General features: G+C 35.8%; 1 protein-coding gene across 4 annotated transcripts in view; it reads right to left on the bottom strand.

The window, feature by feature from the left end:
* The window catches only part of LOC128217888 (leucine-rich repeat serine/threonine-protein kinase 2-like), a 63871-nt gene that overhangs the window by 29273 nt on the left and 14851 nt on the right, over positions 1-19747 (bottom strand). For 3 of the 4 annotated variants that reach the window (XM_052925323.1, XM_052925324.1, XM_052925322.1), the window contains exons 13-45: positions 19437-19566; positions 18985-19115; positions 18190-18318; positions 17560-17640; positions 16663-16805; positions 16166-16277; positions 15723-15823; positions 15228-15347; positions 13171-13270; positions 12386-12484; positions 11776-11967; positions 10999-11139; positions 10637-10783; positions 10111-10199; positions 9911-9983; positions 9482-9660; positions 9248-9358; positions 8871-9013; positions 8537-8685; positions 7922-8045; positions 7088-7199; positions 6809-6880; positions 6409-6519; positions 5587-5682; positions 4981-5123; positions 4566-4725; positions 2754-2880; positions 2445-2513; positions 2018-2114; positions 1763-1817; positions 1513-1641; positions 1118-1276; positions 540-631 (exon numbers count right to left, since the gene is read on the bottom strand). In XM_052925323.1, coding sequence (XP_052781283.1) covers positions 540-631; positions 1118-1276; positions 1513-1641; positions 1763-1817; positions 2018-2114; positions 2445-2513; positions 2754-2880; positions 4566-4725; positions 4981-5123; positions 5587-5682; positions 6409-6519; positions 6809-6880; positions 7088-7199; positions 7922-8045; positions 8537-8685; positions 8871-9013; positions 9248-9358; positions 9482-9660; positions 9911-9983; positions 10111-10199; positions 10637-10783; positions 10999-11139; positions 11776-11967; positions 12386-12484; positions 13171-13270; positions 15228-15347; positions 15723-15823; positions 16166-16277; positions 16663-16805; positions 17560-17640; positions 18190-18318; positions 18985-19115; positions 19437-19566 — 3916 coding nt within the window. The remainder of the gene's footprint in view (positions 1-539; positions 632-1117; positions 1277-1512; positions 1642-1762; positions 1818-2017; positions 2115-2444; positions 2514-2753; positions 2881-4565; positions 4726-4980; positions 5124-5586; positions 5683-6408; positions 6520-6808; positions 6881-7087; positions 7200-7921; positions 8046-8536; positions 8686-8870; positions 9014-9247; positions 9359-9481; positions 9661-9910; positions 9984-10110; positions 10200-10636; positions 10784-10998; positions 11140-11775; positions 11968-12385; positions 12485-13170; positions 13271-15227; positions 15348-15722; positions 15824-16165; positions 16278-16662; positions 16806-17559; positions 17641-18189; positions 18319-18984; positions 19116-19436; positions 19567-19747) is intronic. The other variant, XM_052925325.1, reaches the window with a different exon arrangement.

The following is a 19747-nucleotide window of genomic DNA, read 5'->3' as shown; positions in this document are numbered from 1 at the left end:
TGACCCCCACAATCGTATCGTCATAAAAGTGACCCCATCGATAATTATGATGATGTTGATGATGATGATGATCAACAACAACGACAACAACACCAAAGACCGCGACTATTACTGCTGCTGCCGTGAAATGCTACAGAGGAGTCATTTTTATATAGGTCGAAATTCTTCGTAAGGGTTAATTTTTCTTCGTGTAGAGGAGTCATAATATATATGACCGGGAAGTCGATACATTATGATTTTCTGAAGAAAAGTGACTGTTGGGTGTAATTTTATGGGGATCTAAATACATCCTTACACCGGCTGGGACGTCTTAATGTTAAAATATTATTGATCAATAGGATTTGACTAAGCTACGTCGTGTGTAACATATAACTACTATAAATGTCAGACTACTTCTTTCATTAATATGACTGCGGTATGGAGAAGTGGCAAGACCTTCGCGTACACCGTTACACACGTGTAGGCATGTATATATGTCAGATAGACAGTGTGTATTTCCAAATGAGGCAAAACGATCACTGTCACGAAGGCATCCTTACTTTTCAAGCAGCTTGATGTACTGTGGTATAAGCTTTGCTGGAAATTCCTTGATATCTTTGAACAGTACTTTTATCTCTTTCTTGCCAAGAATCTAAAAATGAAAACTGAATATGTTTTTCAATGAATTGTACAAGGCATAATAAACAAACATAACAACCGCATATTCACACACAATGCGGAAATATATAATCAAAATGCATAGTGGGACGTAATATTTCATTGAGAAATTGAGAAGAAGGCGTTAAGCTTATATAATGTCTCGCTTCAGGAAGCTATTTTGATAAATATCAGGTCTGCTTATGGTGTTTGTATTTGTGTATGCAGTGTTTATGTGTTTGTGTCACTAATTCATGGTCGCCTTGTGCCCTTAAACACGGTTTGTTTGTTTGAATGCTCGACTACTGGGCTTGTCCCTGTAGTTTTCATTGTATTATTATAACAAAAACCAGTAAAATTACAACGATACTTGATCGGTTAAACTAAAAAACACAGACGACATCTAATGAAAAGTATCACAACGACTATACACAACATGGTTCAGTATAACGGATAAAAACGACCGACACATGACACGAACCCCGTTTCCCGAAATGAAAGGGTTAATCTGCTTGACTGTGATGATTCTGGCCATGAGTTCACACAGCCAACCAGGGTCAATGAAGTAATAGTCCCTCAGCTGCAGGGTGGAGTCGTCGTAATGAAGAACCACACCGGCCTCATGCAAGAACCGAATGGCCTAGAAGTCAGACAAAAACACCAAACAAAATGAAATTTAAATTATATCTGGACAAGCATATATTGATAATTGTATATACGTGATTGTTTTGTGACGTTGTATGTGTCTCGTACGGCCAATAAGATAACGCTCAAAACAAGCTCAGAGTAAGGGAAAAATACAATTCACAAACTGATAAACAGAAGTTTTCCATGACTATGTAAAAATAATAAATTGACACATAAATTCTAACATACTTGATCCAATTCATCTTCGTCCAAGTCAATGGCTTGTTCGTTAACCATCTTCAGAAGTTCTTTTTTGTCCAGCACAGGATAAATGCATGTCGGCGACTTCGCTTTTGCTAATAGTACGTCCGCAAGGTGCTAGAAGTTTAAAAAAATGTTGATAGAAGGGGCATTTGTTTACAAAAAGGACATATATGAGACTGAACCCTCTACTTGGTAGGACTTAACGGAGAACAAATTTATTAAAACAGCGTGTTACCACATAGCTGGCTGGGATTTTCTCTCCCATCACACGACGTCCACGTATGTCGAGACTGAAAAGATACAAGGCCGCTTTGAAACAGTGTTTGATTTTGACAGACAAAACATACAAATTTATCACCACTTATATCAAATCCTTTGCAATTATTAAAAGGAAGATGATCAATTTAAGTTTAAAACTGCCTAATATTTCGACACCTGACGCAGCCGATTTTTAAAAAGTACAATGAAAAGTCGAACATACAATACTCACTTATTTACGGTCTCCTTTATATAGTTTCTAAGTTGTTCCATATTTTCATCATCAGACGATGCGTCGACATAAAATGCCTTCTTGATTGTTGGAAATCCTAGAAAAGCAAACATTATTGGTGTGCAAGGATTTATTTACAAAGGATATTTCAAACATTGAACCTTCTGGAACTAGCTCAAAAGCCAAATACTGCGATACTGTATAATGACACATGGATCGAAGGCTCAAGCCATACAAAATATTCTCAAGAGATACACACGACAACAGCCATTGGTTCGGGCTACTGACTTGGAACAGTTAGCAGTAAAACCAGTTTACAAACGCTCAGTATCATTCAAATCTCAACATTAAGTGATACAAAATAGAGATACATCATTTACAAAAGATATGGGACAGCACAATGGAACATGAGAACAACTAGCTGTACCTGGTTCTTGGTTGAATTCTATCAAAACATCTCTCACATCATTCAAGGTCGAGCCGTGTCGCGATTCATCTGAAAATAAAACGAAATGTCTGATGTCATTCTTCAGAAAATTATCATAATAATCAGGTTCATTCGCATTTCAATACCTACATGTATAATATGGTGCACACAGAACAAACACTTATTTTTTTGAAAGATTTATAAGACACCTTTTAGAAAAGCATACCGTTTTATATGTCCATTAGATGTTATTAAAGTTTGAAAACATTTAACTCATTCATCAAGACAAATGCGGAAAATACAAACTACCTGACAATTTATCCAAATGTGTTCCAATAACTATCACAGGGCATCCTGGAGCACGTGATCTGATACTGACCAACCACGATTTCAGCTTTTCTACTTCTGACACACCCTTCCTCAAGTCAAATACAACCTGAAATATTCACACATTTATTCCATATATTATGTTATTATAGAACAGCTAACTGTTTTCAAAAAATTCTTCGACAATTTCACGCTTGCTTAACGAAGACGTTTGTTAAAGTTAAAAACGTGATTAACGACGTCGTTGGTAACTTTAAAGGCGATTTGTTTATTATATGCTCATATATTTAAATAAAACATGCACTGCTGAACAGTTGTCATTTATTACACATACTGAAGATCACAAATATGCCCATAAAAGTTCAAGAGAAGTAAAGGCGGGGAAGTCAACAGTGGTTATGTTAAACCATTGTTTACTTTAGTTGCCTACTAAGTATTTCCCTGATATACAAAAAAGGATGGCGACAACTAGCTATTGCTCGGTCTGGTGTTTGACGCCTTTTGTTTTAATTCGACTGATTTGTAACACTTTACGATGGATGTTATACACGTCATAACAAATACTACCAATGAAATAGCGTTACAATTTGTATTACCCGTACCAAATGAAATAAGTGAATACTAAATACGCTTTTAAGCGAGTGTAAGCCCATACTAAATAAGCTGTTAAGCGAGTGTAAACTCGTACCAAAGAAGCTGTTAAACGAGTGCAAACCCGTACCAAACAAACACAGTTAAGGGAATGTAAGCCCGTACCAAATAAGCTGTTAAGCGAGTGTAAACCCGTACCAAATTAGCTGTTGAACGAGTGTTATCCCGTACCAAAATAGCTGTTCAACGAGTGTAAGCCCGTATCAAATAAGCTGTTAAATGAATGTTATCCCGTACCAAATAAGCCGTTAAGCGAGTGTAAGCGAGTGTATGCTCGTATTTAATAAGCAATTAAGCTAATGTAAGCCCGTACCAAATACACTTTTAATCGAATGTAAGCCCGTACCAAATAAGCTATTAAGCGAGTGCAATCCCGTACTAATAAGCTGTTAAGCGAGTGTAGACACGTACCAAACAAGCTGTTAAGCGAGTGTAAACACGTACCAAACAAGCTGTTTAGCGAGTATAAGCTCGTACCAAAAAAGCTGTTAAGCGAGTGTAAGCCCGTACAACATAAGCTGTTAAACGAATGTAATCCGTACCAAATAAGCTGTAAAGCGAGTGTAATCCCGTACTAAATAAGCTGTTATATGAGTGTAAACCCATACCAAAAAGGCAGTTAAACGAGTGTAAGCCCATACCAAATAAGCTGTTTAGCGAGTGTAAGCCCGTACCAAATTACCTGTTAAACGAGTGTTATCCCGTACCAAACAAACACAGTTAAGCGAGTGTAAGCCCATACTAGATAAACCGATAAACGAGTGTTATCCCGTACCAAACAAACACAGTTAAGCGAGTGTAAGCCCATACTAGATAAACCGATAAACGAGTGTTATCCCGTACCAAACAAACACAGTTAAGCGAGTGCAAGCCCATACTAGATAAACCGATAAACGAGTGTTATCCCGTACCAAACAAACACAGTTAAGCGAGTGCAAGCCCATACTAGATAAACCGATAAACGAGTGTAATCCCGTACCAAATAAGCTGTTAAGCGAGTGTAAGCCCGTACAAAATAAATTACTTAACGAGTGTAATCATTTTGCAAATAAAGTGTTAAACACGTGTATTGCTGTACCAAATAAGCCGTTCAACTAGTGAAATCAGTACTAAATAAACTGTTTAACGAATGTTAGCCCGTACCAAATAAACAGCCCTGTTAGAGAGATAACAGCTATGTGTGCTGTAGAAATCCTCCTGTCCGGCAAAGTCCCAGGTGCTCAAAGTGTACTCTACTTTTCTTGCGCCTCCTTTAAACCAGACGCTATTATCCTCGCTCTTCTTCCGATCCATTTTGAAGTAACTGACCAAAACATGATTAATAGTGAATATTTTAATTATAAGAACATGCTAAATATAAAAAACTCAATGTAGTTAAATCCGAGTTGGTAAGCGCTTTCAATGATCACTCCAAGAACAAATCATCGACATTCATTAAAATATGGTTGATTGCTAAAACGTTATTGACAGTTATTTCAACAACTATCAAGCTTGTGATCAAATGTTGTGACATTTAGTATTTCGAGCGGAATTGATATTAATTATAAAAAGTACATACACCCAATCTTTTACCACAACACCAACAGTCGGTCTGTCTTCCCTTTCATTTGTCTTTATTTTCATCAATGTCTTGAGCAATGATGTCTTGCCCCTGCCGCCGTATCCAACGACCATCAACTTCATGCGGTAGTATCTTTGAGCCTGAACAAACAAAATACGACATTAAACGATTGTTTGTGTTTCAAACTTGATTTTTAATGTTAGATAATTAATCACTTGGCCCACATCTATATGGTCATCAATTTATCGTTCTCATTATTCTCTTCTCATAACTTGAAGAAGCAATTAAGAACAAGCTTGCTTTCTCTACTAGTGTACTTTCACACCTGTACATGCTGTTAAAAGGCTTGTATCATTATAAAAACGATGTGGAGCAAAACACATTTTCAAGGAACAGAATAGCGTCTGTCGGATCTTTTTTGATCACTTCGATTTTGACCCAGTTCAATGCTAAATCAAATATGATAAAGTAATGTGTATGTATTTCACAAATGCCATTGTATAGCTAAATAGCTTAATATTTGACAGGAAAGTCATGCCAAAGCATACTCGTTATGACTGATAGAGAGTAATTTAAATAATAATAAATAATAATAAGTAGTACCTTTTTCAGTCTGTTATGTAGATAACTGATGATATCTTTCACTCTGCCACGTAGAACACTTTTGTTAATGTCAAGTTCAAGCTTTGTTATATTCAGCTGAAAGTATAATATGTCGATAATTACTACTATGATATTAACATGTTTGTTTACTCGCGTTAAACGTGAAAGGTTTTTTAAGAACTACAAGAAACAATTGGAACTACAGGTATAATTTGAGCTGTGGAAGGTTGAGTTGACAACTAAACTACTAGTAGAAGGACCATGCAGTCAATACCACGACTGCCCGAAGCAGATTTCAATCAGTCTTAAATAGTTGGCGTTTGCAGTTATTTATTAAATGTTGGGGGTACGTGTGAGGTTGAGAATTATTCATAAAATAGTTTAAATCCCAGTGAACTCGTACTCCAGTAAACTCGTACTCCAGTGAACTCGGTTTTCACTGAACGTTCCAAGGCGGTAATTCCATCAATTATTGATAAAGCTATCCTGACGAGTGGGTTGTTGTGTCTGTTTGTTCGTTTTGTGTTTCTTGTTAAGTGTCTTTTGGGCCCTAGACATGCCTCTTAACAGGTTGTAAACTGTAGTATTGCTTGATTGGAATACTACTACAGCACATTTAATGACAATGCATTAGTAATAAAAAGATACTTCATCGTGCATGACGGATTCATTGTCTGAGTTGCTATGTCTTGATGTCACAATAAATCTGATTTTTTGAACAGACAAGCACTGTCATTGCAGTCTTATGTCAAAGCTGATACTCTAACGTTACAATCGGGTTCCACGGAAGTTCTTTTAACACGTAGTTTGTCCATATATTACCTCGTAGAGCCGTGAGCATTTGCCCAGTTCGTCTGGTAATGACCGGATCCGCACGTTGTGGCTGATGTCCAGTGAGTTTAAACATGTACAATATCCTATTTCTTTTGGAATCTACAATGAAATGAAATGAAACGCTTTAACTGAAAATTTCGGTTCCTCCATTTATGGCTATTCCAATTTGTATTCAATGCAGCTATTTCGAAATTTACAATTAATTTTCTCTTATAATTACTAAATTCCAAAATACATCGGCGTAAAGCAACTTTCTTTACAATCGTATTTGTTACAAATTATTTCCTGCAAGCTTAATTTTATTAATAATTATGATATTTTGGATTTTACATATAAGTATATTTTTTCACAAAATGTTAACATTCCCTTGTAATTAATTAATACGCACTTCTGCAATGTCATTTTTAGCCAAGTGCAGCTTCTCCAGTTTCGACCAGACTTTCGCATCTTTCAAGTCGAGCTTAAAAGGAAACGGCACAAATATTGCTTTAACGTAGTTTTAACAGTACCAAGTTTATATTTATGCCATTGCCATTCACCTTTTTCATCAATATGCTGATATTGCACTTGAATATCGATACTCGTAACTTGCATTTGTATCAACTTACTGACCATAAACTATATATCACCTTACTTTTGAGGGTTCTTATTGGTCTATTTTCAATACCTTAGTTATGTTGTTTGAAGATGCAATAAAGTCTTTCATAGTTCGAGATTTCCACATCAACAGTGGAGGCAATCCATTCAAGTCATTTTCACAGATGTCTAGAACACGAAGGCTATAATGAAAAGAACAATTCTAGGTTGAAAAACTATTCGTATCGCATTATATGTACTAAGGATGTACCAAATAGGCTTCTATGCTATCTGTACGTGTAAATGCAATCAATCTTTGAGTGCCTCATTAAACAGGTAAAACCAAGTTAAAACGCGTCGACAATATTAAAAACACACGTCAAGTTTGTGATTTGTGATAGTAAGGTATACCTAACGGCACAGTTAGAGATGAAGGACTGTTTATGTCCGCTTCAGCCTTATAAATACTTGAACAGGTTGCTAGCATACAAGTATGCGCAACCTCTCCAATATAGATACATTAACGTTTAAAATAATTCATACTAATACATTCAAGTATTCACAAGGAAAACATGACAGTAAAAATGATGCATCACAATAGTATTGTCAATAGATTAGTTTAAATGGTTTATATATTTCTCTCATACATGCAATGGAAATATGTTCGTTTTGCGAATGAGTATTTCACGTGTTCAATCATGCAAATCAAATTTTGAATCCTTTTGAAATAAAAACAGTGCAATACATTGCTCAAGATTTCGCAAATATTTTTGCTATTCGATCAAGATGCAAATTCAAAATCAAGCGAAATATTTATTCTTTTAAGTTTGCCAATGATAACATATTGACGTCGCGAAGTTTGAACTTGGCCAAAAACATCGTGATAAAGGACCTGCGCGAGTAAAAAATAATCCATAATACATACTTTGGAAGCTCCAGAAGAAATCTTGGTATGTAAAATGGCGCTTTTTCCGACAAGCGATTGTTACGAAGCTTCACTTTTGATAGCAGTTGAAGATCGGCAGCATCCGGTCCATCAAATAGTTGGGCTTCATAGATAAGAAACACTTCCATGAATATATCTCCATATATAATATAATAATATAAATATTTTTTAACGCACATGCGTGCATTAGACCGTTCATAATCCTGTTTAACCCATAGAGAGCTGTGACTATATATTAAGTTTTCGGCGACGTTGCAAATGCGGCAACCCCAAAATTTAATGTAATTGATAATTGAATATGCGTGTAATGAGTTCGTTGTCTTTTGATGCTTTTTGTCTCTCGTTAAGTGCCTACTATGTCTTCCCTTTTGCTATATTTAAACAGGATCTCGGTTAAAATGTCTATTGGATTTCTTTTTCCTCTAGTTTCTAGTATACATATTGAGGTAAATGGAAACCAAGCAGCCCTTTTGAAAATAAACATACCTTATGAAGTAATATAATAAAACCACAAAAACACAGACATGTGAAAAAATATAATAACATCGATCTTTTGTTCTGAGAATCGACACAGAATATGAATCGTTTTCTCACTTAATCTGTTGAAAGACAGGTCGATCATTTCGATCCCTTTGCACGTTGACAAGAAAGTGTGTTCAATCCTCTCCACGTGGTTGTGAGCCAGGTCGAGAGTTCGAAGCGATGGTAGATTCAGGGTAGGCGGAAGTGTACACACTTTATTACTGCAATCAGAACAATACATAAAGGGAATGGCAAACAAACTGTTATAGAGCATATGAAACTGATTGAAACTCCCCGTTCTTAACTATTTTAAAGTATACATATATAATTCGACAGATGCTACATTGTCTATTTCTGTATCGTTGACATCGTTTTCAAAATGACTTGATAAGTGTCATAACAGTACTTGTTTAGCAGTAGTTCTTCAAGCTTCGGAAAGGCTACTCCAAACGTGTCAGGTATCTTGTCCAACTCATTCCTGGACATATCAAGGTGACGCAAACTGTGGTTTGCTGGTGTGTCTTGGCCGAATTCAACAAAACGGGTTATCTAAATAAAGTAATGTTTCATTTTGGCTACTTGTCCGCCACAACTACATTATGTTCTACTACTTTAAAACAAGAATGTTGTATCCATTTATTATATTATTATTATTATCATTATTATTATTATTATTTACTGAAAACGCGTCTATGTTTGATCTTCTAACTATTTAGTACGTCCTTGAGAAATTGAATTGAAACTACTTAATACATACATATAAATACACAAGTAATTTCATACTTTGTTTCTACTAAGTCTGACTTCTTTCAAAAACTTGCAGTGAAGCAAACACACTGGGAATTCTCCAATATCATTGGACGACAAATCAACCTTTGTGAGTTGAGGAAGATTCTAAAAATATAAAGAATCCGAAGGTTATTGTTATATTATAACGTTTTATCGAAAATAAACATTAATATGTTGATGAATAGATTTGTCATAATATATACTTATTTAGTGCAATGTGTAACAAACTTCGTAAATATCGTTTGGAATGCATCTGATTTTGTTGCTGTGAAGGTCCACTGTCTCTAGATTGGTGAGGTATTCCCTCAAATCCTCCGACACAAACGTTGACAAATCATCGATTGCGTTTTCAGATGCATCAAAATAAAACAGACGACACCATTCCAGATGAACATTCTCCTCGATATCTGAAACGTAACAACGTCCAAAAGGTAAAAACTATTGTAATGAAATGTCATCCATCTCAGAATACTCGCTGCTAATTGAATGCGTTTATGCTAATCAAACTGTTTTTATTATGCGAACCGATATGTTGCTTTTTGTTATTTCAGCATGCTTAAAATATGTTTTTGTTATGGATTAAAAATTCAAATAGTTCAAAGTGTAAAGCTTTTTCAATAGGGAGATAATGGTGAACGCCATGTCGCAATACCATACCTTGTCCTAACACCATACTCAAACATCGTGGAATTACAAAATGGTCCAAGTTAGACAAAACAGGTGCAGACATCTGAAACAAAATACATCAAGATGAAACTAAGAGTAAACAAGATGAAGAAATAGTTTTTTTTATAGCTTTGTTTTTGTAAAAAGCCAATTGAGACACGAGATAAAGTTTTTCTTCGACAAATGCTTACCTTTCTTCGCAGTTGTACTGACGACGGGGATATCGAGCCGTCGTCACTGGATACACTCCCTGGTCTGGATGTCTTTCGTTTCCATTGTCCTTCATATACACGAGTACAGCTAGCTTACTTTCAAAGTGGCAGTGAGATGCATACTAATCATACATCATATCATGTGAATTATCAGTTCTATATAGTATATTTTCAATCATAACGACTTATGCTTTTTTACTATATTATCTTTTTTTAAATGAAATCACAACATGGAAAACAACTTCATTAACAAGTCTTATAAATACGTGACATCCCTTTCGACATAACGCTTTAAATGTAAAGCATTGAAAATTATCGGCGTTATATAGCGAACTTTATTTAGCGTTATTTATAATCTAAATTTGAAAGAAGGTTATAAAAAATGTTACATTCGTGGTCAACTAGAACCAATGCTCGTTGTATTGATTTTAGAAAACTTCTTTTACAAACAAAAACCGTATACAAATGTATATACACTCGGTGTATATTCAAAAATGCTAACTACCTGACATATTTATACGCTTGGCATTTGGGGACTGTTGCTGACGCGGGTCGTGCTTGTGGTAAGCGACGTCGGCGCCACTGATTGAGAACTCCTTCCACTCTTCTTCTTCCGTTGGAGACATATTAAACGCGGGTCCGTCAAACGGGTCTACGAATGCATGATTATATTTATAAAATCAATAGTTATGGACATTGCTATACATGTAGGTATTGTCTCTGGCAAATGATTCATTTCAACTTTCCGGACGGTTTTGGTGTTAGAATTTAAGCAACCGACGACGACGAAGTCAAGGTTATAGAAACACCTTTATTTTTTGGATGAGCTAGAAATAATGCGCACTCATTATCGAAATGCTATCTTACCTGACTCCTCTCCTGGACTTGTTGTTATTATGGTCGGCAGTGCTGTCTGACCACTAGCTGTATGGGTCGTTGGGGAACCAAAACTGTTAGAACGGACAGCTATTTTCCGCGAACGGGAACCGGTTGAACGGGTGATGCTTACTAATAAAACAAATGTTACAAATTTCTATCGATTACAAGAACAATCCCACCTCTGTCAACAAAACATGTAACGATCACTTTTCAAGTTTTATTAATGGGATGTTAACTGAACTAATAAACTACAATAGAAAAATATAAACGTTTTTTTTCAAAGCGGTTTTTCACTGTATAATTGAAATATTTAGCTATTGTTTAAAATGTTTTTCGAGCGGTCTTATATACATGTATATGCAGATTGTTTGCTAAAAGACCGCAAAGAAAAGATTTAAACAATAGATAGTTTGAATATAAAGTTGAAAGCCGCTCGGAAGAACGCTTCAGATATGTTGGTGTAGTTTATCACTTTACATAACATCAAATCATTAAACTAGATGAGTGATCGTTACATGTTTTGGTGACCGAACTCGGTATTTTTTAAGTAGTCGATAGAAATAAGGATGCCCCTGGATGCCGTTGAGGCAGTTTTAAGATTATGATTATTCAAAGGGTGAGGAACGAGTGTGTTATGACCAAAATTGCAGAAATTGGGTGTTGGGGAATGACAAATATAATTCGCAAAAAACGATGATTTACCGACTTATGATACCAACCGATATTTTAAATAAAAACATTTATAACACCGAGAAAAATACTAACAAGTTATCGTTTTTGGTAGTCGTCTCTCTAGCCTGGCGATATTCCTCTCTTGTGTTCGCTCTGTAACCAGTTTGTGTCGCAGCCGGACATAGGGGTATCGAAGGTGCGAATCGGATTTGGAGTACGCCAGTTTTCTCTTCTGTCTCCGTTCTTCACCGGACCGAATCTTGTCCAAGTACGCGCGTCCAACCTCTATAAAATATAAAACGAAGAAACGGATAGTTCATTCAGAAATAATAACACTTCTATACTTTTATAAATCGATATGTTTCACTATTTTTGAAAGTTACCCCATTCTCACTTGCAAATCAAACTTCAGCGCGTACACGGCTGGGACACAATTTCAACGACGTCATTTCAAAAATGACGCATAAAAATTGGATCGTTTTTCTGAACAAAAAAACAACAATTGAATGTTAATATTAATATTCTTTTTAGGTATATAATAAAAAGAATATTGTTAGTATCAGTGTAAGATCGAGACATATTTCACCTCGTGAACACCAAGATAACTATTTAATATCTCATTTACATATAACTTTTAATTTTCACTCTGTAAAAATATATAACGATCTAAACAAAGAATTATCCTTCATGCAATTTTCCTAACCTGTTTCTGATAAAACTGTCTGTCTGTCCGTGATAGCAGTTATTATCCAGGTCTTCTCCAGTGAACGTAAGTTAAGGCCATTCCAACATATCACACCATCTAGTACAGACAATGGTATAATTTAACTCGATGTGATAGGTGTATTATGAATTATTAACACACACATTAACTGTACAATACAATAGTTATACTGCAACACATATATTCACAATAAAACATGATCAATATTTGCATACAAAAGCCTTTATCGGAACGATTATATTGTTTTCGTACGGTTACTATGTGTTATCATATGAAAAGAACGTAAATAAACCATTAAATAATTGTACTTATCGATTATATATAATTATTTTATAGATCCCAATTTAGGTCCTGTTCACTAACTACCTTCATGTTTTCTTATTTAATAGAATAGACGAAAGACCTGCAAAAATCGATACGAATTTCTCTTTAGTCTTGCTTAGTCAATCAATATAGAACACAATAAATAAGCAGCAACGTCGCGTATTTACTGCTAACGCTCTTCCTGTGTACTTTCCAGGGGCATTACTCTTCTTACATGTGCGGTTATGAGTAAGAGTGCGTTGAAACTATCTGGTTAATAATAATTGAGGCCATAATTAAGTGCTTTGCTACATATATGCGTAGTGTTTCTAGCAACATTATGTACTCAGTTTCATGCAAATTTGATGTATGTATTTAGTTTGAGGTAACAACTGTATCAAGAGCTTATCGCAATATCGCACCAAAAAACAGAACACAAGTAAAACAATTCCAAAACGTACTCTCCCTGTCGTAGCCTATCTCTTGTAAAAGAAGTCCGGTGACAACGTCTGTACCTTGCTCCAGACTTAAGTTCAATGGAGTATGCAAGTCTAAAACTCCCTGAAATGGTATGAAGGAATAATGTTCTAAATATTTCATTTTATCCTATAAACAGTTGTTTGGTTATTGCAATTCATTTATTAGTTTAGTTTCTATGTTTAAAATAGTCTTAAATCGGCTCATATATGAACTGGATTTCATACAGATTGTAAGTACATACTTACACTCGGCGAATGGTTATGCAACAATCCGTCACCCTTTGCTAAATACATATTATACACTTTTACAATTAAAATCTAAACGCTTAGGAGTTGACATACTTTTGGCCTGCTAGTCATTTAATGCGAGTGGAAAAGTGTATAAAGATTTCCCAGTTTGTCTCAATAATTTCAGCCCAGAGCCTCGAGCATGTAGAATGCATTTTGTTTGATACATTTGGTCTAGCGGATATACTCTGTTAGTAAATTAATTACGACTCGCATTAAGATGTAGAGTAGATATTACTAGAAATGCTTTATCCGTGGCATTGCATTATTTATGAAATCAAAGTTCCAGATAAGGTTTAATTTCCTCTAGAAGTCCTCAATATGCAGTTGAGTAGTAGTCCATAGTTATGTAATGTATGTGGGTATTCCACATATTAAATGAGTATTTTAAGTGACTGGTACTTCAGATTATTCGCGAGGGAATTCTAAAGCATGCCTATACCACCTTTAGATGTTTGTGATTTTTTTTGGTTGTTGTTTTTACAATTACATGAATATTCAGAAAACGTAGCAGGCCGAAAGCATTTCAATGCATCATTGTCAATAAACAGTTTCTTTACTCCGAGGAATCTTTCTTCCGGGACGTTTTGAACTTTTCTACTAGGGAAAGCGTTTGAAATACGATCGCAGGAAAACTACCGATAGGATCTCTTAACTGTTGTCTCCTATTGAATGATTAGGCTACTTTCTACAACTAAACGTGTGTGTCCACGATGCATGACTATCTTTCTTAACTACTGTTGTCTAGGCAACTGTCTTCCATTGGAAAGTTATAACTTAACCCGTCCCTGCATTTTTTATGAAAAACACTTTCGATTAGTCCTTCATACATAAATACACCCAAAGCTAGCTCAATTTGATAGTCTGTGTCAGGTTTTCCAGTTTCGCTGCCTGTCACCCAAGTGCGTCTGTATTTTCTAAGGCGTTTTGGCCCAAAATGCCATTCTTTGAGGGTTTTCAACTGAACCTGGACTCAAATGGCATTCTAAGCATCAAATGGGGCAGTTTTGCACATCTTTGCACACATTTCAAGTTCTCGCAGTCAAATTTTCACCAAATTTTGGACTTTTTCAGTGCTCGTAAGATTGCAGACGACTTAATTTAAAAAAAATAAATAGGCGAAAGTTGTGAAAACCAGGAAATAGCATATTTCGATCAACCGGACAAGATGCATTTAATTGTGAAAAAATGCCAGAAATAGTGAAATGCAATACATTTCTTGCCAAAAATGACACTTTTTAAACAAAGCAGTTTGGTCACTTTTAGGTTACACACCACCATTGTTATTTTCTCTATAATTCAATGTGAAATGATTATTTTTAGACAACATTTAAAGGCATTTCGAGCGAATGCAGACTATGATAAACATATATATTCTTAAAGTACAAGCTTTATTACCTTTTTAAGCCAATAAAAAGGGGGGGGGGGTCAAGTTATTCCTATGAAAAATCTCTCCACTTTAAAAACAAACTTTAAAAATTGCACAGTCCGCCATGACAGTTCTTCCAAAATGACCTTTCAACTATAGGGCAGCAGTTTATGCTTAAATCTCTATTCTAAATGACAAATCAAGCAATAATAGATACTCAAGGATTAAAAGTTTCAGGAATAATGATATTTTTGATTTACAGTGTATTGAGCATGTGAAAACATGTCTTTCAGTCATAAAAAACATTATATTTTATAGAGAATTTTCCACACAACGGAAGTACATATGACGCAATGGTGACGTCATACCTATACCACAATACCTGTCTAAGCAGCAGTCTGACGATATCATCGTGAGCTTTCTGCACGGCGAGACAAAGGGGCGTATGTGTGTCGGCTCCTGTGTTCACATCCGCACCCAGCTCAAGAAGACATTGGGTGGCCTGACATAGAATCGAAAAGTTGAAAAAGGGGACTGGATGTTTATATATTTTTAAATTTAATTTGTTTTTATTTATTTTCTTAAAAGTGTTTTAACTGCAACCAAGTTGATTAAAATTATATTGAAAATGGGAGCAATGTTCGTGTTTATTTACTCTATATGTACGAAAGACAATACTATACTATGTTTGCTATACTTTCGCCTTCAGACTGTGATACGACATGATCAAACTGCTCACATATTAAGGAATGAACTTTAATGAAACCTAATTTTATTAAGCATTTAAGTTTACAGCATAGAATGAAACTAACGCTTCCAGTAAAATATAACATGAGCGAGCCATTGTTGGACAATATATTTAGTAAGCAATACTCACTGATAGTGTGCCTTTCTTGCAGGCAGAAAGGAGCATGGCGGATTTGAGATTCTGCTCCTGACTGAGAACGTACAGACATTCGCTGGCCACCGCTTGAACACCTTTTGTTTGTGGAAAGAATAATAGGTATATCTCTTTTATGAGGAAACAATTATGTAGCTCTCTGCTTGTACACCTAATATGTATATTTATAGAGGAGTTTATAAAGGGCATAGCCAATATTGGCGTGAACACCTTATGTGTTCATGAAGATTCCTTTTATACTACCAGGCGGTAAAATTGTTAACTAGGATGTTGTTAAGTTGCATTTGAAGTGTGAGATAAAGCAATTGTAAATGACAAATGCGTCGTTGATTTACAAGTTATACTACTAATGTTGGTGAGATGAGGCTGAACAATTAATCTTGCCTTTGCCCATACTTATTAATTTGAGTTTTTTTTACCTGCGAATTCGTTATCTAACAGTTCGAACAACCGATGGTGGCAATCTGTTTCAATAAACGAATGACTGATCTCTTTGTCAGACTCGACAAGCAACTGAATTGCAACGCACGCCTGAAAACGATACTCTTAAATGATGAACGAATTGTAATTATAAATGTGCTCCATATTTTAACCATTGACCATCCAATACAGAAACAAGTTTTGAGGAGTGTATACAAGAAAATATTTGATCAATCATTTATTTTCCAAGAAATTACCGAGAACATGATACCTAAATTACTTAAGTACTGATTACCTGTCAAAGGTTCGTATATTACAAACACCTTAGGTTGATCTTAATAATTGTAAAGTTGTGATTTGAAAATGAGGTCAATTTACCAATTATACGAAAAGAAATACACAGGATATAAAAAAAATGATATCGATAACGACCCCTGGCATCTTAACAAAAGTACAGTAAGCCTCGATTTGAAACTCATTCAATCCCATACCACACCTCAGAGAGTAATCCCTTGGACTCGGTGTAGTCCGTGAGCGCTGTGCAGATGACAGTGACCACTCTTTGTCTGTTAAGATCATCCAGGACCATGCTGGGGCAAGCCAGGAGTTGGAGAACAATCAGACCTTTCTTCACAATCACTTAAAATATCACCAATAATCGATTAACCAATATCTGGAGATATCAGTTTGTCGTTTTAACGGGACTGTTCACTAGATTGGCACCAAAAAAAGTTTTTTTTTCTGTAACGAATCTCAGGACAATTATTTAATAGAATGTGTTACGCTTTGATATCATAATTGAAAAAAAGTACCAAAATGTAAAAAAAAACAATTGTGTCGGAGACCGGGTTCGAATCTGTGTCGCCAAAATTGCAATCCACTGAGGTACGACGGCATAATCTAATTGGGTGACATAATTAAGCTATATACCTAACTCGGTAATATCACGTGATAACACCGACTAGCCAATCACGCATAAGGAATGAATTCTACAGTAGACATACCCAGTAATCTTTTTTAATGGAAAAAAAACGAAATAACTGCTAAACTTAAATACATTGTAAACTATGCGGTACTTCAGTTAGTTAGTTTCAATGCATTATACACATTAATACCAAGTTTATGACAGTTTTCGACAATTTTCTTTTTTTTTTCTTGCAAATTGATCATCTGGTGCACAGTTGCTTTAACGGTAATCATATCAGATAAATTTATCGTTTTAAAATCGAAGGGTTCTTTTACGAAATATTATTTAATCAGATACGATACTTTAGATGACTCGAGAATGTAGGACCTGGCTGTAATCAAACACCGTGCCAAATTAGGCGTGTTTTAAGCAGTTTTATGTCTATTAGTTATCTGTTGTTACAAAAATTAAAGAGTTGTCACTTACGGATGTTATTGAGCGCGTTGTTGAGTGTGTTAAGGGTGGCTTCTAATGCTCCGCAGTTGAGAAGCATCTCTGGTCCGCCCTCTTAAAGAAGAATGTGCTACAGTTATTAATTGGCAAATTTTCGTTGTTCTTTATTCCATATAAAACAGGGTTGTCATTGACATTTTTGGAAACTTGAGTTGTTCTTGTAGTTTACACTGGATTATTTTAACAATTAAAGGAAAGAACGTTGATTGGTAATATTTGATCGATTCAATATCCTACGCTGTGGTACGCTTTACCCCGCTAACCCCATTTAGGGTCATCTACTGATCCCGTATCTGACTTCTGTTTTTTTTATTAGATTTTCCCATATCTGACTTCTGTTTTTTTTATTAGATTTTCCCAAACACTTGTCAAACGATCATTTATAAATGAATATTTGTAGTGCGTAAATGTATAGTAGGTAAACTAAATATTGGGGCTAAATTATTGATTAATAATAAGATAAAAAAATCTCATTTTAGTGACAATTAGTTGATACTCTTTAGGAAAAACATAAAACAGTAAGCTTAACATTGATATCGTTAATAATCAGTTTAGTTGATCTTATTGGCTTAGGATTGTTTGAGCTATCAGCCCAAGACCTACCTGCCCCAGCAAGGACGGCGAATGCCTCCAGTCCCGCTTCCTGAATCATGGACTCGCGCGGAAACTTGGCCATGGACGAGATTATCTTCTCCGGGATTCGTTCAATAAAACACTGGTACCGCACAACGTCTGCAAAAAATCATTACAAAAGTAATTACCGTAAGCATTAATTGTTAAAAGAGTGGCGACTATGATGTATGATAACTGAATTTATCTTGCTTTGCGGCGGCATTTTCGAGGTATGGTCGAGGGCATTTGCAAGTTTCACAGGCGTTCAGTTATAACACGACATGTGTGTTGTTGGAATATTAAGTTAGTTTTGGCAGAACGACCAAACTCCAGAATGTCGCAGGATTCAAAAACCCATTCCTGAATGAAAGCATTACTCATGCCAGAACAAGCAGCATAAACGCACAGCACAAAATGTCATAAAACTACACATTGCTTTTTATTTTAATCTCATATATCCAGCAACCGCCCTTCGTCAGCCCGACGGGCAATATCAGTCCTATTCGAACGAACCCGTCGATACTATATAGACCTTTTAGGTCCGTCATTACAAGGCGATCCCGAGCCACTGATACCTTTATCTGTAAGACATGCTTTAGCACGTAGAATCTGTACTTGGACGGCCCCTACGGTACCCTAAAGTCAGTCAAAACGCTTATCAGACCATTCTTAAGAACAGACTCCAAGGCAGACTATAGAACTGAGAATCTCCATTTAGACTGCACCGTCAAAAATGTATCCACCCTAGTACAGTCAACCATGATTCACCTCATCACCGATACTTACTCACGTCGGCCAGACAGGCTATGGCACTGAGAACCTCTATCTGGACGGCCCCGTCGTCACTGTATCGACCCTGTAGGTCAGTCAATACGCTGAACAGGCCGTCTCCAACCACGGACACCTTGTGGTCGTACCTTGAATGCACACAATACAACACATTGGTTCAGACACACAATTCTACGCCAAGAATGAAGATATGCCTCTCAGAGCTGCGTTTTGATTGCAAGGTCAAATGGTTAATTTAATGCCGATCTTAATTATTCGATGTCATTAATTATGCCTTTGTTCCAAATCGTTATTTTAAAAAGTAAAATCAATGCTTGTGTAGAGTTTAATTTGGTACCAAAACCAAAGCACACAACGGTTAAATAAATTTAGATCTATTATAACGCATATACGAATGTTTAACGTGTATTGTGTTATGTTGTTACCAAAGAGAATCATTACAGACTTACAAGAATATGCAAAGTCCTCTTATCGCTCTACATCCGGTCTCCACAGCCCGTGCCAACTTGCGGTGTCGCCTCAGCCCGTCAATAATAGCCACGTGGACGTTCTTGTTCATGAGTGACGTGCAGAGAGGTTCTACAATATGAGTTAAGTTGTATTGTATTAATTGATGTAAATGAAATAAACCTTTTATGATGTACGTAATACCTGCTGCCACACGTTTATCATAGTTAATCATTGAATCTCAGGTAAAAGTAGTCGTCTGGACTCTCGACCTCGGAAAAGTTAAAAACAGAATAACTACGTGCGGTTCCGG

Source organism: Mya arenaria, chromosome 14, assembly GCF_026914265.1.
Source record: "Mya arenaria isolate MELC-2E11 chromosome 14, ASM2691426v1".
NCBI lineage: Eukaryota > Metazoa > Mollusca > Bivalvia > Myida > Myidae > Mya > Mya arenaria.
Note: the sequence above shows the minus strand (reverse complement) of the source record. Positions and strands in the feature narration are given on the sequence as shown.